This window comes from Canis lupus, chromosome 10 (genome assembly GCF_048164855.1).
Source record: "Canis lupus baileyi chromosome 10, mCanLup2.hap1, whole genome shotgun sequence".
Classification (NCBI taxonomy): domain Eukaryota; kingdom Metazoa; phylum Chordata; class Mammalia; order Carnivora; family Canidae; genus Canis; species Canis lupus.
In genome coordinates, this window is record NC_132847.1 from 56,713,278 (window position 1) to 56,740,371 (window position 27,094).

The 27,094-nt window shown below is 41.7% G+C and overlaps 2 protein-coding genes across 4 annotated transcripts in view; one reads left to right on the forward strand and one right to left on the reverse strand.

The window, feature by feature from the left end:
- TMOD1 (tropomodulin 1) overlaps window positions 1–3,167 on the forward strand; it is an 81,228-nt gene extending 78,061 nt beyond the window's left edge. Inside the window, exon 10 of the mRNA XM_072842043.1 lies at window positions 1,574–3,167. Coding sequence (XP_072698144.1) covers window positions 1,574–1,638 — 65 coding nt within the window. The 3' untranslated portion in view covers window positions 1,639–3,167. The remainder of the gene's footprint in view (window positions 1–1,573) is intronic.
- TSTD2 (thiosulfate sulfurtransferase like domain containing 2) lies at window positions 2,021–27,072 on the reverse strand. 3 transcript variants are annotated; one of them, XM_072842042.1, is made up of 11 exons: window positions 26,633–27,072; window positions 24,230–24,442; window positions 23,484–23,598; window positions 20,228–20,541; window positions 17,877–17,997; window positions 12,320–12,445; window positions 11,378–11,483; window positions 7,525–7,643; window positions 6,865–7,023; window positions 6,277–6,415; window positions 2,021–4,438 (listed from the first exon to the last, which is right to left on the reverse strand). In XM_072842042.1, exons 3-11 carry the CDS (start codon window positions 23,532–23,534, stop codon window positions 4,107–4,109), a joined length of 1,467 nt encoding a protein of 488 aa, XP_072698143.1. In that variant the 5' UTR covers window positions 23,535–23,598; window positions 24,230–24,442; window positions 26,633–27,072; the 3' UTR covers window positions 2,021–4,106. The 3 variants fall into 3 exon arrangements, with proteins under 3 accessions (XP_072698143.1, XP_072698141.1, XP_072698142.1); XM_072842040.1 differs by lacking the exon at window positions 23,484–23,598 and having other exon boundaries at window positions 26,633–27,068; XM_072842041.1 differs by lacking the exons at window positions 23,484–23,598; window positions 26,633–27,072 and adding an exon at window positions 26,201–26,432.
- Window positions 27,073–27,094: the final 22 nt, after the last annotated feature.

Sequence of the window (27,094 nt, forward strand, 5' to 3'; positions counted from 1 at the left end):
CACTAGCTCTTAGGGACTCTAGCTCCCTTTTGTTCTCCAGGGGAAAGAAGCTGATAGCCTTGTGAGAATCCGATGTGTAAGCCCTATGTAGATGGACCCAGACTGTACAGAGGTGCCGGACTGAGGCTCCAGATGGGTCACACACCTTGGTTCTCATACCAGCTTTATGGGTTTGAGCAAGAAACGTAGCCTGCCATGCTCTGCTCCTCTGTTAACATGGGAGAGGAAACAATGCTGACATTCCAGAATTGGCAGTGGGCCTCCAGTGAAGTATTGTCAAAGAGGTGTAATGAGGACTGCTCTGCTGGGCATACTTGCATACCTAACACAGTGATACTTAAAAGTCTGGCTCGCGTAAACCCTCTGGTCACTTTGGGCAAAACTTTTCTGCTCTTTGGGTTTTGGTTTTTGTTCCCTGACATTTTCTCCCAAGCTGCTGGACATCCTGATAGTCTCCAGGGCCTGGACTGGACAGTGTCTTCTCTCCAGGACTCGGTCCACCGGTTTGCATTCATTATTCTTCTGGCAAGGAGTGAAGGGGGATGGGTAGGAGCACAGGGACAGGCTGGATTCTAGGCCCCAGACTGGGTGACCTGTGTGCCCCTGCTCCCAGCCACAACCTGAGTACCACTCCTTCCTGGGTGGTTCTGCTCTATATGCTGTCATGCACAAGCTCATATGCATTGATCTGGTGGCCGCAGGTCTACCGGCCCAGCTCGAGAACCGAAGACCTCTAAGTATAGACAGACTTTTCCTCTTCTGCAATAGCTACCTGTCTCTGCCACGCCAGCAGCCTCCTTGACTGCCACCTGCCGGTTCTACCGACTTTTTTTTACTTTCTCTTGTGGTTGATCTGGCTTGCTGCTTGGTCTTCATCTGCAGACACTGTAATTCATTTCAAAACACTCTCCCTTATTTACAACAAAGGGCCCCCTCTTCCCTCTCCATCATCCTACAAGTAATGACTCCAGCCTGCAACCTCCTGGCCAATGCTTTCGTCTTTATGGCATTTAACTACTTTGTTGTGTGAACAGTATTTGAGCTTCTGTTGTCTTGCCCATGGGAGAATGTCAAGGTTAACACTAAGGGGGACATCGATGCTGCAGGGTAATCTTCAGGGTGGAAACTTCTTTTTTTTTTTTTTTCAAGGCAGGAGGCAGGCCAAGAGCTCTGAGAAAGAGCTGTGGGAAATGATTCCAGCAGGTTAAGATTTTTTATTCTCATTAAGATCAACTGAACTTTAGCTCTTGTCTGAGCAGGAGGAAAGATCAACTGCAGGACCTCTTGTGTACAAAGCAAAACTGACAGAGGTGGATAAAGTGAGTTTTATGCCTGTGTGGTCAGTGGCTCAGAAGTAACATATGAATAAGTCAAAGCTACCGCAGACCCTCATCAGGGAACGCCGACCGGAGGGAGGGCCCTGACACAGCTCACACGTAACTGTCCTTTAGAAACAACAGACTTCAGACCTTGCTAACCAAAAAGCGAGAAGCTTCCCAGGGCTTTCTCAGAGCCACAGAGGTGGTTCCCGGCACACAGGGTCAACTGATCTCTCATCTCCATTCCTTTCCAGTGAGGAAGAGGAGGCTCGCAGACTTAACTGGGCCCATCATTCCCAAGGTCCGAAGTGGCGTCTAGTGTGTGGAGGGGACGACCATGCCTTTGAACTGCACATGTTCTACTGATAATCTGTGCTCTGCAGTGGAAACCAGAAGGCAAAATGCCGGCACAAAACCCTTTCGTGGTTCAGTTCTTTATGCACTAAGGTTTTAGGTTAACTAGTGGTTGTAGTTGAAAATTTTATAAATTATGGTTAATGTGAAGTTTTTCTTTAGTCACAGAAATTCAGTCTGGTTATTATTTAAAAACTAAGAGGACCCTAAACCGACAGATCTTACTGAAGATGTTCTAGCAGCAGGACTTAACCCTGGGAGCCCAGTTTTGGTGGCCGTGCTGCGTGGTGTTTCAGGTATATTTAGAACGTGTAACATAGGAACAAACAGCCCACTCTTCCGCATGGTTGAGAAGCATTATAAAATACTTTATTTTGAATTTGATCTTAGGTATTTAGCAAACAGATTATCATTCTTTATTAACCCTCCTTTGAATTTGAAGAACCTCAAGATTAAAGTTGCCAAATTGATTATTGGGTCAGAAATACAATTTTGCCCCTCAGGAAAGAGAGATTGAAGCCACAGAGCTCTGCCAGGAACCAAGGAACATGAGATTCCTTTTGCTGGATACAAAGAAATGAAAAAGCCAATGGTGAAATTTCAAGTCTCAAAAACCATCCTTTCTTGACCAATCCCAGGCAACAAACGTTTGTTTCCCTGAGTGTTCTTACGAACATCTGGGATTTATTTACAGTTTAATATTGGAATCAGAAAGAATGTTTTCCTTATTGAATGCCAACCGCAACGATGTGAAAACCTATGGCCAAATACTTGAAAACACCTTTCCACACTGCACAGTGGTCCAATGGCTTATGTGAGGTAAAACACTAGAGAAATTTCTAGTCCATCATGGCTAAACTTACAGACTTCAACCATGTGTCACGTCACTTATTAGACAAGTCACCAGTGATCTCATGCCTGTAAATTAAGCCTCTGAAGGCCAACGGTGAAGAAAATCCAGATATTAAAGAATTCAGAAACCCTGGCCAAACCATCCCAAGATGGTGATTCTGAAAATGTAATAATGGTGTTTTTGCCAGATCCTTTTTTAACATCATGTGCATCTCTTGGGATCCAGCAAAAATGTTAAGCCACAATGCCCTTGTGCCTTTTAATATACCACAGTGCCAGTTAAACTAGCATTTCTGTTGCTTGGGAGTTATTTTCAAGAGTGATTCAGCAAATCTTATGATAAAGGACAGGCCAAAGAGTGGACAAGCACAGACGAAGCTGCAGAGCACTGAGCAGAGGCTTGACGAAAAAGGAAAAGTCTCGCACGCTGAACTGTAATGATGTGGACAGTACAGGGTAACCAGAGGTGGCCAGGGCCTCACCACTATGGAAGAGTGTCTACTGAGGCTGCAGATGGGCCCAGGAGTGGCACCATGCTGTTGGGATGGCCATCCCCACTAGGCTTCTCCTTGAAACACAACTGCAGCTATATTCTGCATCACTGGAAATGGCAATATAGTATTAAATCTGTTGGTCTATGGATGGTTGTGTTTGTGTTTCTTGTGACTAGTGGGAAATGGACACATGCCTCACATGTTGGTCAGAGGCTGGGAAACTACCACGGCAATGCTAAATGACCTCATTCAAAATGTGTCTTATGTTCGGGGCATTCATCTAAAAAAAATGCCAAAACATCAGTGTCCCCAAGCTAATCTGAATCCTTCAAAGAGAATACTTAAAAGCTAAGAGTGTGGGTACTGGGGGAAGCAGAGACTCTTAAGGAGAGTTCACTCACAGAAACCAATTCAATAAAAAATGAAGGGGGCCACATCTTTAAGACCACCTGTTCCATCAGGTGTGTTGTAGGTTTAGACCAAAGGATGGCAATTTTTTTTCTATAAAGGAGCCAGATCACAAATATTTTCAGCTTTGCAGGCCATGAGGTCTCTGTTGTAACTAAATTCTGCCATAGATCATATGTAAATGAATGAGTGTGGCTATTCAAATAAAACTTTATTTACAAAAGCAAGAGGTGAGTCAAATGCCATAGCCTGCAGATCCTTAGTCTCTCAAGCTGCCAGAGAGATGAGGGTAGGAGTGGATAGTAGGTGACCTGAGTGGCCTGCTTCTAAGGAGTCACCCTCCAGGGCTACACTTTTGCCACCAGGATGAACAGGTCTGCCGACAAGACAATGACTACCACCAGTCTGCTACATGGCACATAGAGGGCACAACCTGGTCACTAGGCTCAAGGCTCTCTTCCCCAGCAGCTCTGCCATCCTACTCAGCTCACCTTTTTCTGTGCTCTGGCATCTTCTGAGTCAAATGTCTCAGGTAAGTGGTCAGCACTCGACTCCCTCTTCCCAGCCCCTCTGGAGTTTAGATGGCCAGTATGGTACCCAGTTTATGATGTTGGCATTGCCAGCGCTCAAGTTTCTATTGCTGCAGCTTTGATATTCTCCAGTGTGTGGTCCCTGTGAACTAGCTTTCTGAAGGCCTAGGGAACTGCTGCTGCTCACATAGGCATGGCCCATCCTCACCAACATCAGGCTGGGGCTCAGGGCTCGTTGGGAGCCGCACCTGCTGCGTCAGTTCGCTGGGTATGCGTGGCCGTCGGGCTGTGCACTCACATTCCTCTTTAAAGCTGCTCTGGGAGGGACTTGAAGCCAGCCTTCTCCCTTTGTCTTGACATGTGACACAACAGGCTGTGAATCCTTGTCGTTGGCAAGCAGGGCAGGTCAAGATGAGCTGGCGGCACTGGGGAGTTGAGCAGAGTTTATACTGGTCCCATGGGGCTCCACAGTATGAACATTCTGGGGAAGAAAGAAAAGCTCTAGTTCTAAACATATACATACATGTGGACACATGTAGACAGGCATTTCTCCAGGTCCTAAATATAACTCTTAGCACATCAGCTAATATACCCTGTTGGGCCTGGAAAGGTTTCTAAATAGAGTCTCCTGTCCTCTAGCAAAAAAAATGCTCCCTCACCTCCATTGTTTTGGCAGGGGCGGGTGGTGGGTGGGAGGTGGTTCCCAGTGTTATCTGGGAACTGTCTTCCTGATTCCAATATTCAATGACTCATTTTTTTCTTTTTCCTATTTAGAAAAGATAGTATTGTTTCTTTATTCCAAAGCTGGCCAATTACCCCTTGGTTCAATGGTCTTCCTTTAGATCATTCCCTTTGTCACGGAATACAACATATGTGAATACACACGATCTCACATCTATATTCAACTTCTGTATTCCACGCCCCTCTTCCCCCAAGCCTCAGGCTCTCCCGCTGTTGCTAGTGGACACTTGACCACTCAATTCCTAAAAAATTCCCATTATCTATTTTTTCAGCCCATTTTCCCATGCCAACTTCCTGTTAGCAGTGACCACATCATTCTTTAAGTCTCCTTAATTAGTTTTATCTAAGCTACCTTTGGGCCTACTCTCTTGCCTTCACACTCACATGTAAGTACCCATCAAATCCTGCCAACTTTTCTTCTGTAACATTTCTCAAATCCACTATTTATACTTATTTATAATTCTTCTCTCCATCTAGCTCCAAAACAGATTTCAAGTAGCTTTCAATAAGAGACACAAATACAACGCCAATTAAAATTAATAAAAAGATCAAGAAGAAAGGGGAAAAGGCGATCATACTCCAATCTTTTTCATTATTGGAGTGGTAATTCAATCTCAGGCTCTGATCACAGGAGTTCTAGGAAATTACAACAGCCACTAGGGCTGTCTGCCTATGACCTTTCCTGGTCAAAACTATGGCATCCAGGGGCAAGAGCCAGTTTTCTTAAGAATTATTTCCATTCTCCTTTTACTGACCCCACACCAGTGAGGACTTAACACTACCGTCAAACCACAGGCTTCTTGAACTCACATCCTCCTGTGGCCACCCCTGCCCTTGGACCTCAGAATGCCCTAGCCACCACTCAAAAGTACCTAACCTACCACATGTGTCTACAGACCACCTAAACTGGAGGTTCTAAAAATACATAGGATTACAAAGGGAACCAATTAGACAGAAATACAAAATATCAAAACATTTTTAAAAATCTGTGATATAGCTAAGATATTTATTAACACATTAAATAAGACAGGGGACCTAATAACTACTTCCACTTTGAGAGAATAATGAATATAAATGCTATTTGGAGATGTCTTCATAATATATGAAAATATTGTGGTTTTAAATAGTCACTGGTGCATTTAATATTACTGATCTGTTGGTTACATTAACAATCAAAGGAAGTGTTACAGTTAGTGTGGGGTTGCGAAAATAAAGATAAAATTATTTTCCTATCCAAATTCACAGAACCCCTGGATTCTATATATCAACTACTGGTTAAGACCCTTGTTTCAACCTATTAGTTCAACTCCCAGCATGTAGGCAGAACAAGTGACATCATACCCACTGGAAAAGACCTGCCAAACTAGTAAATGGGGAAGCCAGGACCCAGTATAGGTCTCCCAATTCCTGATCCAGGCTTCTGTTGTATCTCTAACTCTGTTGGGAAATGGTCATATTTCATTAATTCTTTTCCCTGTTTTCCTCTTCACATAACCAGTACTGGGCTGCCTTCCTGAATGGTTCATACAGAGAGCGTGCCTGCCTTGTGGGTTTAAGTTCCAGCCCATGCTGACCTACCTGACACTATATCACTGTTGTAGGATAAGGCATAACGCTCATCAAAAACAAACAACTTCCCTTTGTAGAAACCATTGGGAAATTCCTCCAGGTACTTGTGGATGCCACCCTTGAGTTGGAACACTTCCTTGCACACTCCCTATGTGAGGAAAAATAAGAGGAAATTTGAGGAGGCAAAGACTGGTAAGCTCCACAGACGAATGGCAGGTGATGACAGCAGTCAGGACCTTCACTAGGTCCTGGGAAGCCCAGCTATTTTTGCTGCCTCCTAAATATAGAAAGACACCTGTTGGAACATGTTATGTGAATGTGTTCTTCTCAGGATCAAGCATAAGGATTAGGAGAAGGGAGATATTAACTAAGCTTTCCCTTTTGTACTTGATGAGACTCTAAGACTGTTAAGTGCTTTCCCACATCTTGAGATTTAAGAACTTCAGATTTTGTACTTACAAACTCTACGTTGAAACCATACAAAGGAAAACTAAATCCCTGGCAGGTAGGGGGTGGGAGAGGGAATGAAGGGGGGGCTGGAACACTCAACACATGCTGTTGGTGGAGCTTTCTTGGCCCCCAAGGGGGTTAACTTACCTTGGCTTTGAGGTAGGCTGAACCCCGCTCACAACGGATGCCCCCAGTGCAATACATCAGCACCTTCTTCTCTCTGAAAAGTTCTAGATTTTTGTCAATGTAGCTAGGGAAATAACTGAACTTCCTGATGTCTGGAGCTAAGCAGCCCTGGAATCGTCCCTGCGATATAAGAGACACAGAAGGAAAATGATCAGAAAAACATACCTCATAAGAACAAAGGTTCTTTCTGCATCAACCCCACTCAGGGCCCTGTGGCAAGGAAACACTTACTAGTTGCTGTTCTCATCCTACACTCTGACCTTTCACCGTCAATTCTGGAACTCAGAAACAAGACTGGTGGGCTGTGGGTCATCTTCCCAGAGTCCTCAGAGGAACTGGAGAGGCTGCCCATAGCCTACTTTATAGCATCTTTGACACATGTCATAGGTAGGCACATGGGAGCCAACAAATACATTATGTGCCAAGATGTCTTTAATTCCTATTTTCTTAGACGTTCTCACCAGATCCTGAGTTCAAAGGTTTGGGTTTTGAAGCTGCTAGCAGTGCGGGGAGAGCTATGTGACTTGGCCACAGGTAGGCATACACAGTATCGCTTGGCAAACACACCATGATGTGGGAAGGGGGAGACCTGCCATTCCACTGAACTCAACTCTTACTTACTATTTTGCTTTCATAGAAGTTTCTGCAGTCCAGTAGGATAGTATCACTTTGTTCTTCATTTGCCTGAGACAAAAATTTTTCTACTTCTTTATGAAATTCACCTGGGGATAAATGGATTCCTAAAACCAAACCAAAAATTTACTTACACAAGACAAAAACAAAATCCAATCCCAGCTAGCCCAGCCTGATGACTTATGTGTTGCTCGGTTTCCTTCCACCCAAACCTTTATTCATAACTGCAATTATGTCTGAAAATAACACTCTCTGATGGCCATGATGAAATTATTCCGTGATTCCAGATAACCTCACTTCCTTCCTCCACAGATAAGTGCTATGGAGATCTGGAGGCTTAGAAATGATTTGTCAAAGAATTTTCCATTCCCATACTTGGTCTAACCCAATGATAAAAGCCAGTTGGGATCTAAGTTGCCATGTGGGTTTGCTGGTCCATTATATAGCCAACATTCTATTTTCATTGTACGTGGAGGAGCTTGGGCATGACTATGTGTTTGACTATAGGGTTTTGACTCTAACAAAGGCAAGCCTAGGTTCAAAGCTAAGAACCTTGACAGGCAGCTGAGAGTAAAAATTTGTAGAATAAAGTTGGACTGTTCTTTAAAAAGACAAAAAGGTTAAGAAGAATGTTGTCTAAGTCTGTGTCCATGAGTGAAAGAAAAAGAGTGGGAGGGGCTGATGGCAGAAGTGACACATGAGAGAGCAGGGCAGGAGAGAGAAAAGGAAGGAAAAGCTAAAGCAGGCAGGAGAGAAAGGAAAAGAAGAAAATTAGTAAAATCCAAGGAGACTAAAAGGAGAGAATCTCAGTCTGGTGGGGTCCCCCTGGCCTTCTCAACTCTACAGAATAGAAATATTACTGTATCTTTGGGGGTCCAGACACCCCAGTCGATTGTGAGGAACTTCCAGTGAATTTGACAATGGGGAGTAACCACCCCTCACAGACAGGGGCTCTGGTAGAGCTTGATGGCACCAAAGGAGGCTCATTCTGCTCAGGGGTAAACAGCAACAACCACTTGAAACTAAGTATCCAGGTAAGGCTACCGTCCCCAGAGCATGGGCAAGGAATCTGCATTGTAAGGTGAATGTTACGAGGCCAGAACTGATTTATTATCACCTAATTACTTGGTCACCAAAACAAGCTGCAAAGGGAGGTTCAAAACTGTGATGAGAAACACAGAAATCTGCTAAGACTTCCACTTATAGGACACTACAGGGAACTAAACCCATTCCTCGCTGCTGTTCTACTAGCCCTTCGAAGGCCTGACTGGACAGGGACTCACAAGGACGTGTTGAAAAGAGGTGCCTTCAAATAACGAGGCTCAAATGAAAACAGCACAGCATTTCCCAGAGCCCAGTTTCCCCGAATTTCACAAGCAATGTTTGGTAGCACCGACCAAGAGCTCTTTAATTATCCTAAGGTAGGGGCACTGTGTAGACACAGCCCTTTTGGGGCCATCTCTCCACGTGCATGAGTCTCTTTTCCTGGATGACTGTATCCTACTCTGGCTTAACCTTTAGGATTCATTTAAATACCTACATATTAGAAAGTGAAGAGAGACAACCGGACTTTTGTGTTTCCTGATGAAAGAGGACAATGCTACCTATCAGGCAGTCTTGGGGGGAAAGAAAGAGAAAAGGGTATCAAATTTGAATCTAACCAAGTCTCTGGATCTGAGGACTCTAGTCACATGGGGATATCAGGCTCTTGAAATGTGGCCAAAGATGTGACATAGATACAGGATTTCAAGTATTTAGTAAGCAAAAAAAAGTAATATCCCATTAGTAATTTTTTTACAATGATTACACATAGAAATATTTTGGCTACATTGCATTAAAGCACATTATTAAAATGAATTTCACTTGTTTCCTTTACTTTTAAAATGTGGCTGTTAGGGGCACCTGGTTAAGAAGTCGGCCTTCAGCTCAGGTCATGATCCCAGAGTCCTGGGATTGAGCCCCAGCACTGGGCTCTCTGCTCAGCAGGGAGTGTGCTTCTCACTTTGCCCCTCACCCTATTCATGCTTGCTTGCTCACTTGCTTCTCTCTCAAATAAATAAATAAATAATCTTTTAAAAAAATAAATAAAACGTGGCTACTAAAAACTATAAAATTACATATGTGCCTCACATTTTATTTCTATTGCCAGCAATGCTCTAACTACCAATCTATAGGAAATAGAGGACAGAAGAGATGCAATCAGCTCTAGCCAGATTGTGGGAAACTCTATAGATTAATGACCTAGTTTCTTCAAAAAATAAACTGCAAGGGGAAAAAAAGGAGGAAGGCAAATGTGTAAGTTAAAAGAGACTTAGAGACACAGGGATCCATCACAATGAGTGGATCTTACTTAAATCCTAATAGAAACAAATTTTTTTAAATTATGAGATCCTGGGACATCTGGGTAGCTCCGTGGTTGAGCGTCTGCCTTCGGCTCAGGGCATGATCCCAGAGTCCGAGGATTGAGTCCCACATTGGGCTCCCTGCATGGAGCCTGCTTCTCCCTCTGTGTCTCTGTCTCTCTGTGTGTCTCTCATGAATAAATAAATAAATAAATCTTTTAAAAAAATTATGAGATCCCCATGGGTATGAGTTCTTCAAATACATGCAATTCTGGGAAACAGCATGCTCCTCCTTTGCTAGTCTTACCAATTTTATATACTGTCTAGTGTTTGATAATATTTGATAATATCAAGGAATTACTATTAAAATTGTTTAGAGGTAATAATAGCTTTACAGTTATTTATTATTATTATTATTTTAAAAATTTTTATTTATTTATGATAGAGAGAGAGAGGCAGAGACATAGGCAGAAGGAGAAGCAGGCTCCATGCACCGGGAGCCCGACGTGGGATTCGATCCTGGGTCTCCAGGATCGCGCTCTGGGCCAAAGGCAGGCGCTAAACTACTGTGCCACCCAGGGAGCCCTTATTTATTATTTTAAATGTTTACCTTTTAGAGATTTTTACGAAAATATTTATGAAATGACATGACATTGGGATTCCCTTCAAAATAATCCAGGATGAGGGAAGGGGACAGGGTATAGAAGAAAGTTGGTAATGAATTAGTAATTGCTGAAGTTGTATGACAGGTACATGTGAATTCACTTTACTATTTTCTCTTTTTTTAATGTTTGAAAATTTTCATAGAAAAAACAAAAAAATCCACCAAACAAATGTTTCAACCATCTACAGTAACCATGGTGAAGAAGGGGAGGAGAACATTCTAGAGCACTTGCAAACAAACTGCTTTGGATTTGAAAGCCACTTGCTTCCTGTAGCAAAAAACCTGTGTGTTATTCAGTTGATGAACTATTTATAAGTAACAATTACACTCTTCCTAGATTGCTATTTTTGAACCAAGAAAACAACTTCTTGCCAAATCATCAGGAAAAATAAGAGCATTCTAAGGGGTGAGTCTTCAATTATCAAGAGCACCACAGAGAAAACCAGTTTAAGCACTGAATGACCCACAGGCTGGCCATCCTACAGCTATTTTTTTAAAGTATAATTAACATACCATATTCTATTAGCATCACATGTACAATATAATGATTCAACAGTTTTGTACATTACTCAGTGCTTATCGTGATAAGTGTACTCTTAATCCTCTTTATTTCCCCCATTCCCCCACCCACTTTCCTCCGGCAACCACCAATTTGTTCTCTGTACTTAAGAACCTGGTTTTTTGTCTCTTTTCTCTTTGTTTCTTAAATTCCATATCCCAAAGCTATTTTAAAGAGTGGATTACTGATCAGAGTGTCTGACTCCCACATTTGTTTCTATATCAAATTTTGTCCCTCTGCAGAAAAGCAAAATTTTTCTTCTAAATGCAAGCATACCAGGCTTCTTGTAGGAGATCTTATTGGGACTGATCCCCATGGGCACAATTTCTTCAAACACACCAACACGCAATTCTGGAAAACAGCAAGCCCCTCCTTTGCTGGTCTAGCCAATGAGAAGCAAAACAGAACACAGTCTTACTCTTCCATCTCCAGATATAAGACAAGTGCCAGATACAAGAATTTTATCTGTCCTGTAATACTATGAGCTGAAATCTTAAGAAGCCTCAAAATAAGAATTAATGTTTTAATAGGGAAAGGGAGTTAGGGCCTAAAATGTTTCAGATAATTCAACACTAATAAATATCTATTACATACCTACCACATACAGAAATGTTAAATTGAAAAGGTGTTTCTATGGCTAGGAGCATTTAACTACAAACTGAAACACTGAATAATTTCAACATGTAAAATTACATCCTAGCTTTTGCTCTGGAGCAATGACCTTTCTTTCCCTCCCACCACCAGCACTAACACCAGGTAAGGTATTCCCCACCTTTATCACTTACTGTGGCAAAGCACAAGGACACTCAAACAAAGGAGCTCAGCTGTGAAAGCAACAGCTTTACCCCCATGTGGTGTGAAGTACTAGTCTTGCAATTCCAAGTTTACTAATAACGTAGCGATGCCCTAAATTAGCCAGGTGGTCCTTAAGTGAGCAAAATATCTAAGTTTTAGAGTTAGATTGTGCAAACTGTAATGTCCTTATTCTACAGGAAGGGAGACTAAAATCCATGAGGGCATTAAGTTGCCCAAGACCACAGGGTGACTTAGTAAAGAACTAGAATGCACATGCTCCTATGCCTGCACAGCCTCAAAGCCCAACGGGAAAAGGGTGTTTATCTGGCACTACTTCTTTCTCCACACTGCTCTCCTCTACAGTGGGAAGAGGCACTGAGGCACAAATGGCTCTAAACCCATTTTATTCTTAATTTCTCTTACCTTAAAATCATCCTTACACATATAATCCTTAAACAATGGGCAGGAAAGCATGACTTCCACATAGAGTCTGGTGGCCAGTTTGCTTCCACCAACTGTCCCATTGATTCCTTCTGTAGCAATTCGAACCTGGGACACAAGATGGTGAGAAAGGGAATGCAGCCTGTTCTTTGCTTAATTTAAATCTTCCCGGGACAGAACAGGTTTGTGCGTGTCCATGAGTTTAGCAGGAAAAGCAGACACACAGTACAAGTGTTACCACGTGAAGATACTTGTAGCTTTCTAAAATGGCACTGCCCACAGTTCAGAGAAGGTACTCAATAGATGTGCACCGAACAAGAGAATGGATTGAATGAAACTTCTAGAAAGCCCCATTTGCTGTCCAATGACCAAAGAAATAAATTTCAACCGTAACCTAAATCCAGATCAGTGAATCTAGGATCAAGACTCAGCTTTGCCACTTACTTGCTGTGTGGCCCTGAGCAAATTAACTTACTTCTCTGAATCTCAATTTTTTCATCTTGATAAAACAGAGATAAAAGAGAACCAACAATGAAGAGAACTGCTGAGGAGATATTACCCAAGTCAGAGCACAGCTGAGAGCTAGGAATGCATGTAAGTACGCCTCTGCACAATGTCTGGAGGGAAGCACACCACTGCAAACCCACCCACTGGAATGCAAGTTCCATAAGGGGTGCATGTCTCTTTTGTTCACTGCTGCGTAACTAGTGCTTAGAACAGTGCCTGCCATGTAGATACTCGATTCATATTTGTTGAACAAATAAATGTGTATCCATTTTGGAAGCTTTTTGGCTTCTCAAAGGCTGTATTCTCTTTGAAATGCATCACTGGTTAGGGGACATTTGAACTTGGGTTAAGGGCCTTGCCTTAAGAGGCAATGCCCAAGGAGGCCTGCAAAGTAGTTGTCTTGGTACCACAAAACCCTGTGGACGAATTTAAAGATGGATCTCTTTAGAATGAGCTGAGCTCTCTAGAGAAAAATGCTAGAGAGAAAGGACGACACTCCACCATCATGGTACTCTATGGAGACAGAGGTTCTATATTGTTACTACCATTTATATGGTAATGATACCTACTAATGCACTAGAATTTGGAAAATGTTAAAGGTTGCCCTTTGTCAGGACCCAGAGAAGATACTTTGTTGCCTCACTTGATTCTTTAGGGCATGGATATAAATGGGATTCATTTCATAAGCCAATGCCAAATCACTAGTAGTAGCTAGCCAGAGTTCCATGATGAGGATTCTGGATCACATTCAGGCTCCTTGAGAAAGTACTGCAGTTTGATAAAGCCTATTCTGGGCACAGGAGAGGAAAGTAGGAAGAGTATGCCATCTCTGCTGTACAGACAACTATCCCACCAAACAACTTCTATTTTTTCAAGAATCTATATAGAAAAATAGAGCTGAACCAGAGTAAGTGTCAGGAAATCTACTGTAAAACTGTTTTTGACTGTGGCAGATAAAGTACATACTTCTATGTAACTGTCTTTAGGGTAGGCTAGTAGATTCTTTCCTATGTTATTTTAATCTCAAACCCCAAATAAAAGACAAGCACACCTAATCCCTGTATAACTGGGGCAGAGTTATCTCGAAACTCATGCACTACTAGACTTTCAATCCCTAAGAGTCTTCAAGAGAGACCTTCAAGGTGACTCCTTAATGAGGAAGGCCTTATACCTCAGGGATGGACGGCAATAGTTAGCATTTATTGAACACCTGCTATGATACAGGAGCTTTATATTATAATCCTGAAAGGTAGGTATCATGATCTCCCATCTGACAGAAAAGGAAACAGGAGCTCAGAGAAATCAAGCAACTTGCCCAGGGGCACAGAGTTGGTAGGTGGTACATCTGCGATTCAAAGCCAGATATTCATTCCAAATCACATTAATTTTTCCCTTCCAAAGTCTCCAATGTGTCCCCTCAAATTTCTTGCGGCAATACGGAATGTATAGCAATAGGCATCAGAACTTCTTCCTAGAATCTTGAAGTTCTCTTCTTTCTCTACCTAAATGCCAATATTCTCCCACCAGCAGAAAATTTCCTCAGTCAACTGGGCAGGTAGGTATCCTTCAAGTCTAAGGATTTACACTAAGACCCAGGCATGTGCTGCCACCTTGTGGGTAGGGACCCTCATTGCTAGTTCACCTCAGACTGAGCCAAGAATAAAAACCTGACCCCAAACATGGGAAGAGATTGATTTCATATTTTGTACATTCAGCTTCACTGTGAGAACATCCATCTTTCAGGGTGTTCTCTAAATAGAGGTGATAATAAATGTAATTCATTCTGGGGGTGTCTGGGAGGCTCAGTTGGTTACATGTCCAACTCTTGATCTCAGCTCAGGTCTTGACCTCATAAACATGAGTCTGAGCCCCATGTTGGGCTCCATGCTGCTTGTGGAGTGTACTTTAAAAAAAAAGGTATTCATTCCACAAATGTTTACTAGCCTTTCTTTGTTTCCTTTTTTTTTTTTTTTTTTTTTTTTTTTACTATATGCCAGGAATTGTGTTAGGAATTAGAGATCCAACAGTGAAAGAAAAGAGTTCTTGCCCTCTTAGAGCTTACGGACTATGGGAGGTCACAGATATTAAGATAAAAGTTAGAGTGACAAGGGCTATGAAAAATAACCGCAAGATGCTATGCGAGATTGTACCGGGGGAAATAAACTTGGATTTAAGGTCAAGAAAGGTCTCTTTGTAGATGTATCACTGGAACTAAGAACTGAAGGTTGAGTAGAAATTTTACAGAAGAAACTGTGTGGGTGTGGGAGATTTCCTTGAAGAAAGTTTGCCTGGAAAAAGACCCAAAGACACAAAAAAAAACTTTGTGGGCTCCAAAAAACTGAAAGAGCATGGCGCTGGATGAGTGAAGAATGACATCAGATAGGCAGAAAAGGTAGGAAGGGCCAAATTATGCAGGAACCTAAGGCTATGTTAAGGATTGGGGTTTTACTCTAAATGCATTAGAGAGACAGAGAGATTCTGAGGAACACACAGGGTGTTTAATTTACCTTTTAAGATGATTCTGGCTGCAGAGTGGAGGATGGATTAAATGGCAGGCAAGGACAGAAGAACAAGAGTGGTTTAAAAGCTACTGAAGTGGAGGACAGAGGTCATGGAGGAGGAGGCAGGAGTGAATGGAGGCAAGGGGTACTGTAGAGGTAGAAAGGGCAGGACATGATAATGAACTAACTGAGCTAAAGGAAGCTTTTGGCACCATCTGTTAGGAAACATGAGTGTGGAAAACATTACTGATCAAACGACTGCCTCAGGGACTTAAAATACCTGTGGGAAAGATCAGGCTTAAGATAGTACAGTGTCATACCCCGAGGAGACCTCAGAGTGAATCTAATTCACTTCCTTTTGATAAAAGTTTATTAAAAGTACATCATCTCTCTCTCTCTGTTTCTATATATATATATTTGTATACAAGTATATGTGTGTGTGTGTATATATATATATATATATATATATATATATATATATATATATGTATAGTGCAATCATTAAGAATGTTTTAGAAAAGGGGCGCCTGGGTGGCTCAGTTAGGTATCAGACTTTTGATTTCTGCTCAGGTCATGATCTCAGGGTTGAGATCGAGCCTCTCTCTCTCCTTCTCCCTCTGCCCCTTCCCCACCCACCCCCTCTTATTTATTTATTTTTTTGGGAGAGTGAGTGCACATGTGCACGAGTAAGCTTGTGCACAAGTGGGGGAGGAACAGAGGGAGAGAATCTTAAGCAGGTCCCACACTCAGCACAGAGCTGCTCTTTAGGCTCAATCTCATAACCCTGAGATAATGACTTGAGCCAAAATCAAGAGTCAGACGTTTAACCAACTAAGCCACCCAGGTGTCCCCCACTCAAAAAAAAATTTTTTTTAGAAAAATAACAAAAACCATCCACAATCTTACCATGTAGACATACTCATAATTAACATTTTTTAAAAGATTTTATTTATTTATTCATGAGAGACAGAGAGAGAGAAAGAGGCAGAGACACAGGCAGAAGGAGAAGCAGGCTCCATGCAGAGAGCCTGACGTGGGACTTGATCCTGGGTCTCCAGGATCACGCCCTGGGCTGAAGGCGGCGCTAAACCACTGAGCCACCCGAACTGCCCATAATTAACATTTTGGTATCTTCTACCTTCCATCTTCTTACACAAACACTTGTGGTTTTGTTATAAACGTATATTTAGTCCTTTATTCAACACTCCCCAAATATTTATCATCTGCTATGTGCCAAGCCCTGATCTAGCACTAAGAATACATCAATTAATTAAGACAAAGTTCCTGTACTTAGCAAGCTTTTATTAGAGAGACAGACTGCAACAAATTAAACAAAGATTATACTTTCAGATGTTAATGAAGTCTTTTAAATTCTCCAAGCAGAAAGGGACAAAAAGTGGGAAGTTTTAGAGAGAGGACTGCTTTTGGATCAGATTATATGTATGCAGGCAGAGATCCGAAGTGAGGTACGTGCCAAACAAAGATCTAGGGGCGAAGCATTCTAGAGAGAAGGGAACAGCAAATGTCAACACCACAAAATGGTAAAGGAAAGGAAAAAAAAAAAAAAAAAAACAAAATGGTAAAGGACCCTGGCATGATCTAGGAAAAGTAAGAAGCAACTTGGAATCCTACTGTATGTTTGGTTCTGTGAAATTTCTCCCAGCTAACATATCAAGAGCATTTCCTAATGCCAGAGGTCAGCAAATTATGTTTCTGCATACAGTTTTATGGGGACACAGCCATACCCATTCTTATACCTAGTGTTTATGTTTGTTTTCATATTATAGTGGCAGGGTTGAGTAGGTTTTGTTTAGGAAACAAATATAATTTATTGGATGGACTTAAAAATCAAAAAAATCAGGGGCACCTGGGTGGCTCAGTCGGTTAAGTGTCCAAATCTTGGTTTCAGCTCAAGTCATGACCCCAGGGTTGTGAGACTGAGCCCCACATAGGGCTCCGTGGTCAGTGTAGAGTCTGCTTGACATTCTCTCTCTCCCCCCTTCCTTTACCCCTCCCCCTTCTCACTCTCTAAATAAATAAAATCTTTAAAAAAATCAACAAAATCCATTTTAGGTACTTCTTGAGTACAGTCTATAGGAATTTTCTACCAAGGAAAAGCCTATCTAAGCAGGCAAGATCATAAAGATTTAAACTTTAGTTTTTAAACATACAATGGCTAGACAACTGATAAGAAATATTGCAGAATTAACCCAATTGTACCTTGTTATAGTTTCTTCACAATTACACATACAACTTTAGGGTTTGATAAAAGCAGGAGTGAGTAGTTTTTTGTGCAAAGCCAAAAATACTATTTGGCTCTGTAAGAAAAAGTCTGCTGATTCTCAGTCCATTAAATACTGTTGTAAAACGCCATGTTAAATTACTGTTCAGTAATCGACTTAAAAGCCTAGCAGGATTTCACGGATTTCTAAGAGCCTGACACTGAATCCTTTTTGTCTTGAGCACAACCTCTGTAATCCAAACTGGAAACAAGAGGAGTCCCCTGAAGGGTGAGGTGTGGGAGGCATTACCTTGCCTGTGAGGTACAGGTGCTGACACAGAGCCGTCTGCCAGGCACAGACCCAGCGCGGATCCTCTAGGTCACGGTAGCAGTAATAAAGTAGCACCTCTCCTTCATCACTGCCCTGGCCACTAGAAGAAAGCCACAGGGAAAAAAAACATTGGAGTCACTGGCATAAAGCAGCCACAAGTCACCAAGTAGACTCATGCAGTGTCAGAGGGGAGGCCAAGACAGAGGCTAACTTTGCTCCTACTATTGCTCTGAAATAAGGAGCAACTCCCATCAGCATTTGCTCTGAAGAAGACATTATCTGCACCCAATCTACTTTACAAAAAAGTGAGTGTACTCTGATTTCCTCATTTCATCATCATAGCCATGAGACAGGAAATAAGAACCCATTTTACAGAACAGCTGGAAATTTGAGTCCTTTCTGGCTTATCCTCTCAGGCAAGGCAGTATCTGTTTTTGAATCTCTCATCATACAAGAAGGTTTCACTTCCATTTTTTCATGTAATCCTCTTAACCATAGGAAGGATTATTATTATCCCCACTTTATAGCTGAGTAAACCAAGGGCAATTCCTCCTAGATGAGACAGCTACAGGGTGACAGTCAAGACATCGACAACAGTCTTCTGACACTAGACTCCATACTCTCTGCTGCACTGTGCGGTCTAACTAGTCGTGGGACCTGGGACCTAGTCTCTTATCATCTCTGACATTGACTTCCTCATCTGTAAAACCAGAGAAGTGAAATGGACTGACTGCACTTTCCAAAGTATGCTCTGGAGCTATTCTATGAAATTACATGTAGGAGAAACCTTGCAGATAGTATCTCCCTCTTTGAGAATCTCAATGAAAGCCCCTTATCTATCCAAGGCTCTGAAAAGTCCTGCGATAAAGAACATTTTAAGCTTGTGCTTCCCAACCTTATTTGTCTTTAGCATCTCTCTTTAATGCCTGTTAACATCCTTCAGAACTGGTATTGCATAGAACATATTTTAGAGAATGCTATGGAATAAAGGATAATGAAGGTCCCAGCCAGCTCTGGAATCTGGAACTCTCACCAATACCTTCATCATATTGCAGGGCCTACTCTCCTCTGAAACCTTGCCTATTTTAGAACCTATTTTCCTTTCTCTAAACTACTGGAACAAATTATTATCTGTACTACACAATTCAACTGATAATTATATAGCCTGTCTCATATCATCTGCTAATTGTTTCATGTATCATTTATTTCTCTCACTAGAAAGCAAATTCCTTGAGGCATGGAACCATAGAGAAGCAAAAAGGCCATGTTTGTACAGTACTTTATAGTTCAGCGGTGCTCTCAACCATCATCATTTTATATAATTTATAGAGAAACACTGTGCAGAAGCAGGGCAGGCATCCTTATTCCTATTTTAGAGGTGAGAAAATAACGGTACCAAGAATTTTAGTGACTACCTCAACTCTCACTCCAAGTTCAATTCTCTTTCTCCTTCTCTTGATAAACATGGGGAATAGATAACAATTCATATAATTTGGTGACTTTTTCAAAGGCAGGGGAAACTGAATACTAATGACAAGAGTATATTAAATTTGGACATTTTCTCACCAAATAGTTCAGAAATTGCTTAAAATCAGAAATTTGTCCTCTAGAATTCTGTAATATAACTTGTTGAGTTTTTCAAAGGCAAGATCTAAACTTCTAATCCTATGCCCCAGTTCTAAAAGTTAATATCCCTTCTAAAACATATTCAACTCAGAAAATATTTGATAATAAAAACTGTTTTTAAAACTCTAATATTTGGGCAGCCCCGGTGGTGCAGTGGTTTAGCGCCGCCTGCTGCCCAAGACATGATCCTGGAGACCCTGGATCGAGTCCCACATCAGGCTCCCTGCATGGAGCCTGCTTCTCTCTCTGCCTATGTCTCTGCCTCTGTGTGTGTGTGTGTGTGTCTCTATGAATAAATAAAGTCTTTAAAATAAATAAATAAAAATAAAAAACAAAATAAAAGGTAGCTTCTGTATAAATTAATTAATTAATTAATTAAAACTCTAATATTATTCAGGGTAGAGAGATCATTAACATTTCTGAGCCTTCCAATTTCTCTTTGAAAACAATACAATGTTCTGTTCATTACCTCTCCCTAGAGAAGATTAGATGTAGCCTTCCACAAAACCTAGTGAATGCTGCCAGCTACATGGGTGTATGCTATTGCTTCTGTAATACAGAGTAAGTGGTTTTGGCTTAGCTTAGCAGGCCACAGAGAAATTTTGTGCCTTAAGGATCTTGCCATTTTCATGGATAGGAGTGGTATCACATTGTGGCTGGAACAACTTTTAAAGTTAAACTGAAGTACAGAATGAAATTCTTACCTTATCAACTCATCAGGGCTAAAGCAGCTTAAATCAGGGAGCCAAGCAGACACTTCATGATTATAGATAAAGTACTCTTTTAGAGGGTTCCTATTGACCTCAGACTTAAGGCTCTTTGAGGTGTTCAATGTCACAGCCAGCTGCTTTAACACAGAAGCAGTCTGGTGGCAAATCTCATCAGCATGTTGTGTTGCTGCATGTCTGTGGATGCTGATCTGGTCTCTGAAGAGCTGTTGACAGCATTTCCACCACTTATCTTTACATTCAAAAGAAGGTGCTGGAATTTCTTTGGTTTTGACGAAAAGGGCAAATGCCTGCAATTACATTTCAAATATGCCACTGTTAATCTTAAGTTTAAAGCTGGTAGAAGTCTCAGTGAATCCCTTATCTTTCCACAGGGTTTTCTAGTTTTATGTCCTATTTTTTTATAGAAGAACTTCCTGAGAGTAACAGTTTTCTTTGTAAACTTATACCTCAATCTAAAACTTGTTAGAGACTGTTCTTAAGGAAAGGGCTTCAATTTCAGAAATTAGTAAAACATTACAAACAACACTATGTCACTTCTAAAAACGAAATGGTCAAGGAAATTATGGAATATACTTACTATGGAATATTGAGCAGTTAGTTTTAAATTATGAGGGAAAATACTTATGATATAACGTTAAATGAAAAACAATGGATAAAATTTACTTCTACAACATAATCTCAACTATATTAAAAAGTGCACTGAAAAAGAACAGAAAGAAATATATCAAGATGTGTTGACTTGTTTTTTGGAAAATAATTTGTTTTTATTCTTACTGTTTAAAAAAATTAAGCAGAAAACTGTGGATGTACCATAATTCTGTTAACCAATTCCTAATGGCCATTTTTTTGTTTCCAATATTTGCAGTTATAAGCAATGTTCAATGAGCATTCCATGCATACATCTTTCTACATCTCTTTAACCATCTACCTTAAATAAACGTCTAGAATAAAACTTTTGGGATGAAGAAACAGGAAACTTAAAATTGTGATAGTGACTTCCAGAAAAATCATACCAGTTTATATATGCTCACCAACAAGGTGACATTCTATCCACAGCATCAAGTTTTATCAGCATTTTTTTTATTATCAGTATTTCTAGTGTTGACCTGAATTACAAGGCAAAAGAGATATACTTTCATCTGCATGTATTTGATTAGGAGGGTATTTTTTCATATCAATTCCTTGTTCTTGTATAACTTACCTATTCATATCTATTTCCTATTTTTCTATTGTGGCATTTGTTTTCTTCCTGATTTGTAAGTGGTTTCAGTGACCTTTTCTTAATCATAGTTATCACAAATTTGTTTCCCAGTTTGTCATGTTTTTCAACTCTGTGGTATTTTGATGTACAAAAGGAGGCTGAATGGGATTATGTTTATCAGTGTCTCAATAATTGTTCCCTTCTGGTCTAATGGGAAGAGGTATTTATATATACCTGTGTATGTATGTATTTTTTTTAACTTTTTTAACGTATATGGAAACTACTGTAAAGCATCCAAAAATGGGCACTCTAAACATTGATAACAGATATGAACCACCACAGTGGACCATCCTCTAGCTGTACACAACTGTATTTGGAGTGTCTCAGACAGAAATAGAGGAAATTACACTGGAGGGCATTTTTTATACTCTATTGCAGTTATTCTTTCCAAATAGTCAAAGAGAGAGTGTGTGTGCATGTATGTCAACATAAGTGCTTCTTCGTTTAAACTTTGATTTTCAAATCTTATCTGGTCTTTTAAGATTTTGTGAACAAGGCACTGAGGACCTAGCAGCAGTTAGGACCTCTGTGGAGTCTGTTCAAGGAAAGAGAGGCCAGGATGCAGCTCAGAGGTGAGTGAGGCCTACAAGGGGAAGGCAGGTCCTGGTAAAGGAGGCAACTTGGTAGGGTGAGTACATTGATTATTCCATACAAGAGAACAAGCAAAAAAGAAAATATACTGGGACCGATTGGAACTAGATTTCTCACCAACCTCATCAAATAGGGAAGTTATAAATATTGGAAAGGGAGAGTTAGAAAAAAACTCTTGTGATGCTGGAATGGAACTGAAAGTATTGGCATGTGCTCATGGTGTGATTAATACTGAGACAGTAGAAAATACAGAAGTATATATACAATACATCTAGACATTTGTGTATTCATCTATATATTTTCCTAGCTCCATACACCAGAGGTCCTGGGAGAGGCAATATTTGGTAGCAATGAGCTCGCAGAGCCTGTGGGTTTTGGTTTTTGACAGTCCTTCACTAGAAGGAACCAGAGCTCCCTGAAGAAATGTCTGACTCCAGGGATGGGTCAGGAAAAATGCAAGATGACCTTGGAACACCTTGTTGAATTAGAAAGTAAGGAAATGCTCAAAGAATGATGGGAACAAGTCAAAAGGATGTAGAGACTAGCTTGAAAGGATTCCGAGCAAAATGTGAGATGATTTGAACATCATAATAAACAATAACATAATGGACTGTAACTCAACAAATAAAATGTAACCTGAGTGCACACGGATACAAATAAATTGGGAGAAGAGAAAGCTCTTCTTTACAGCAGAATGCCAAACACTAAATCTAGAAGGAACGAAGCAATTAGAAAATCACCCTTTAGCAGTCATCACAGTAACAATCAACTAAGCAGAGAAACATCAATGAATCTAAAGTTAGAAGATGAAAGCTGGATGAGGAAAAAGATAATTACATAGGCCCAAAGCATTTCCCCCCAAATGCTGAGTAATTTAAAAGGGAAAAAAGAAAAATTTATAGCAGAAAAATCTGACAGACACTCCCTTAATCAAGTAAACAAAGTTCACATCACCAGTAATGGGACAAATCGCCACTGTGAACCGCCTGATAGATTGTAGCCAGATGAACACAGCATCTCTTGTGGGATAGTCTTGTTAATAAAAGCACCAATCTGAATCTAATCATAAGGAAATATAAGTTAAAATCAAACAAAGGGATATTCTACAAAATAACTCATGTAATCTTCAAGTATGTCATGGTCATGATTTCACAGGAGGAAAAAAAGAAAGTGCTCCAGACTGAAGAAGGTATGAAACACAACTCAATGTAACATGTGATCCTAGAATGGATCTATAAAAGCCATTTGTGACACTTGATAAAACAGGAATGGAGCCTGTGTACAAAGGGGATATGAGGGTCCACTATACAATTCTGGCAGCTTTTCTCTAAGTCTGAAATTATTGCAAGATAGTATTTGAAAAAAACCTTTCTGTACCCTTTGCGTTTCATTTTCATGGACATCTGCATGAGATGAGAGCAGAGGCATGGTGGATAAGAAGTTATAAGCAGAAACATCTATTATTCTTTGACATGAAGCCAACAACAGCTACCTGCAGAAGGACAACAGACAGAAAGTAAGAAAACTAAGTCTCAATTGCATGTCCTCAGGTCATTTTCCTTGCTCTGAGCTTCAATAGGAAGAGGTTTGAGTCAATGTTCTCTGCAAGAAAGGATAAATGGCATAGAAGAGCAGCACACCAACATCACCTCCCATTATAATCTAATCCCAACTGTCCTCAGCAAGCTTGCACAACCATTTTGGACCATTGTGTCCTTCCTCCTAACCAACAGAACCCAGCCAGCTAGATCAGATCAGGAGTCTTAGATGGCAACTGCCCTACTGCCTATCTGTTCTCCCTATGTTAAAGTCTCCTGGGCTCCTGTATTTCTATCCATAGGTGGGAAAAGGAATCCAGCCCATCTGTCTAGGATCTGTCCTCAAATACTCAACCATAAGTGTTCCATAGCCACACCTTGCTCATGATTCTTCTTTGCCTGGCACTGACTTAAGATCACTGGATAATGATTCTGACTAGTACTTTGAGCATGGCAGCAGCCTCCTGTCTCATTAGCCCTGTACTCCCTGGAGGAAAACCTTGACGAGTGGTGACCTAGTAATAGATGTATCTGAATTAACTATACATAACGATCCTGAAATTTAACAGCAATAAGCAATTTTACCTTTTTTTTGGCAAACGAGTATTTCTTCTTCATACAGACATCTAACTCTGCTTTGAGACTACTACTGGGATTGATAAGCCTTGTGTCTTTTAAATCAAGGTCTGAAAATCTTAAAACACAGGCATCCAGGTCATCTCCTTGGTCTGGTGAAGTGAAAGAAGGCATCTGGTTTAGTTGTAGTAGTGGGGCAAGTTCCTTTCAGTTAACTGTCTCCTAGAAAGCAAAGGAAAGACAACAATGTCAGTCTTTGATTACTACTTGAAGTAAACTTGAAGCGAATCAGTATCAGGCAAATAAGCATGGGCCCAGCAGCCCAAACCATCCATCCATTCACTCATTCATTCAATAAATAATTGTTTAGCACCTATTCTATGTGAAGCACTGTGCTAGACAATGGGAATAGAGCAGTGAAAGAAACAGAAAAAGTCTCTGCTTTCTTGGAAGTTTATATTGCAGTGGGGAGAGACAGAAAATCAACAAATGATTTTTTTTTTTTTACAAATGAATATCTTGATTAAATTCAAAAAGTCAGATAGGAAAAAGGGCCATGAAGATAAAAACCAGGGTAGAAAGAGTGATGCAGGGCACTTAAAAACAGAGAGTAGGTGAGTAGGTCTTTCCGAGGCAGTAGCATTTGAGCAGGAATTTAAATTAGGGGTAAGCCCTGCAAACATTTAAGGTAAATGATACCAGAAAAGCACCAGGTACAAGCCAAGCCACCCAAGTCGTGTGCTAGTAACTTTAGTTATAAACACTTTGTTCTTTTTTGTCCTTTAACTTTAGAGCTAAAATGCAAATTCCATTCCATAGACGAAATAACAACCAAGAAAGCCCCATTTTAATAAACAAGAAATATAAAATATAAAAATCATTATTGTGGGGCAGCCCGGGTGGCTCAGCAGTTTAGCACCGCCTTTGGTCCAGTGTGTGATCCTGGAGACTCGGGATTAGTCCCGCATCAGGCTCCCTGCATGGAGTCTGCTTCTCTCTCTGCCTCTCTCTCTCTGTGTGTCTCTCATGAATAAATAAAATCTTAAAAAAAAAAATCATTAGTGTGGCCAAATCTTCTCAAAATGGACAAACTTCCAATCCCACTCAAGCCACCACAATTTCTCAACTGAATTATTGCAACAGTCTAATTGTCCTCCACCCCATAGAGGTTACCAAAGTCCCAAAGGCTTCTCAACATACTCTGATGACGTCTAAAGTTCACCACCTCTCTCATCTACTACTGTCCCTTTGGTCACTCCTCTGATTGCACTATGTTTATTCCTAAATGGGTCACCAACACTGAGAAAGCAAGGGTTTTCCTTTGTTCACCTCTGCATCCTTAGCACTGCATGCATATATAGGAGGTGCTAAATGTCAATACATACAACATTTGTTGAATGAAATAAACACAGTAACTGGGTAGCCAGGGAAGGTTTCATTAAGGACCTGATGTTTGAGTTGAGACCAAAACGACAAGGAGCCATCCACGCAGATTTAGGAGCAGAGACAAAGGAAATAGTATAAATTCCTAAACGTGGACAGAAGCTTGCCTTACTAGAGGAACAGGAAGAAAGTCAGAACGGATGCAGTACAGTGATGAAAGAGCACAGAGGTAGCCCCAGGTGGCTCAGCGGTTTAGCGCCTGCCTTCCTGGAGTCCCGGGATGGGGTCCTGTGTCGGGCTCCCTGCATGAAACCTGCTTCTCCCTCTGCCTGTGTCTCTGCCTCTCTCTCTCTCTGTGTGTGTCTCATGAATAAATGAATAAAATTTAAAAGAGAAAGAAAGAAAAAAAAGAGCGAGCACAATTCTTTAGGTCAGGGTATAGAATTTGCAATGCAAAGTAACTGGAGTGTTGTACACCGAGGCCTAACGTGGTCTGATTCTGGATTACTCTTTCAAGTAGAGCTGGCAAGATTTACAGATAGACTTGTTCGGTAGGAAGTGAAGAAAAAGGAGGACCCAAGAATGACTCCTACCTACCTACACTTCTGGATGAAGCAATCAGATGGACGGTGAAATGGGTATGGCTGACAGAGCAATCGGTTAGGACAAGAGAATGAAACAAGGGTTCCAGTTAGACGCGTGAAATTTCAGCGACCACGGACAAGGCAGAGAAGCAGGCGCGGTGCTCATCAGAGACGTTCAGGGCAAGTCACGTTCGCACACGTGTAAAGAGGGGCCCAGTACTGAATACATTACTAGAGCAATCACCTGTTCCTCCCCCAGTAACAACTGAGGAGGAGGAGGGGCAGGACAACCACGCGAGGAACCCGGTCTCCCAGCCCCGGGGGCCGCAAGCGCAGCGCCGCCCCCCGCCCGGCCCCACCCCGCGCGCCGGGCCAGGCCAATCGCTCCGCCCAGCTCTCCCGACGAGGCAAAAGGCCCGGAAGTGGGAGTAAGATGAGCACGCACCCGCCAGTCCCGGTCCTTCCTTGGATCTTTCTTCATCGAACCGTCTCCGCCTAGCAGTCGTCACGGCTCCGCGTCCCAAGAACCTCCACCAGCCCCCGCCTGGAGTTCACGGAGAAAGGAGCACGGGAGACGTCACCTCGCCCCGGAAGTCTTCGAGGGCGTACGCGAAAGGGCCGCCGGGAAATCCTGAGCCCCAGGGCGGGTCCGAAGTTGAGGCGGGGACTCCGGCGTGCGTTGGTGGCCCGGCAGCCGCCGGGTTTGGCTCCTGACCCGCCGCCTCCGGCCGGCTGAAGGGGCGGTGCTTTCCGCGTGTCCCCGGAAGGACTTAGAGCGAAAGGCGGGAGAGGGAAGCTGCGGAGAGGCGGAGGAAGCCCGAGGGGGCGGTTGCGTGCGAACCGGACGCCCTCGGCCTGCTGAGCTTCCAGACGCCGGCTCTCCGGTCCCCGAGCCCGCCGAGCCGTC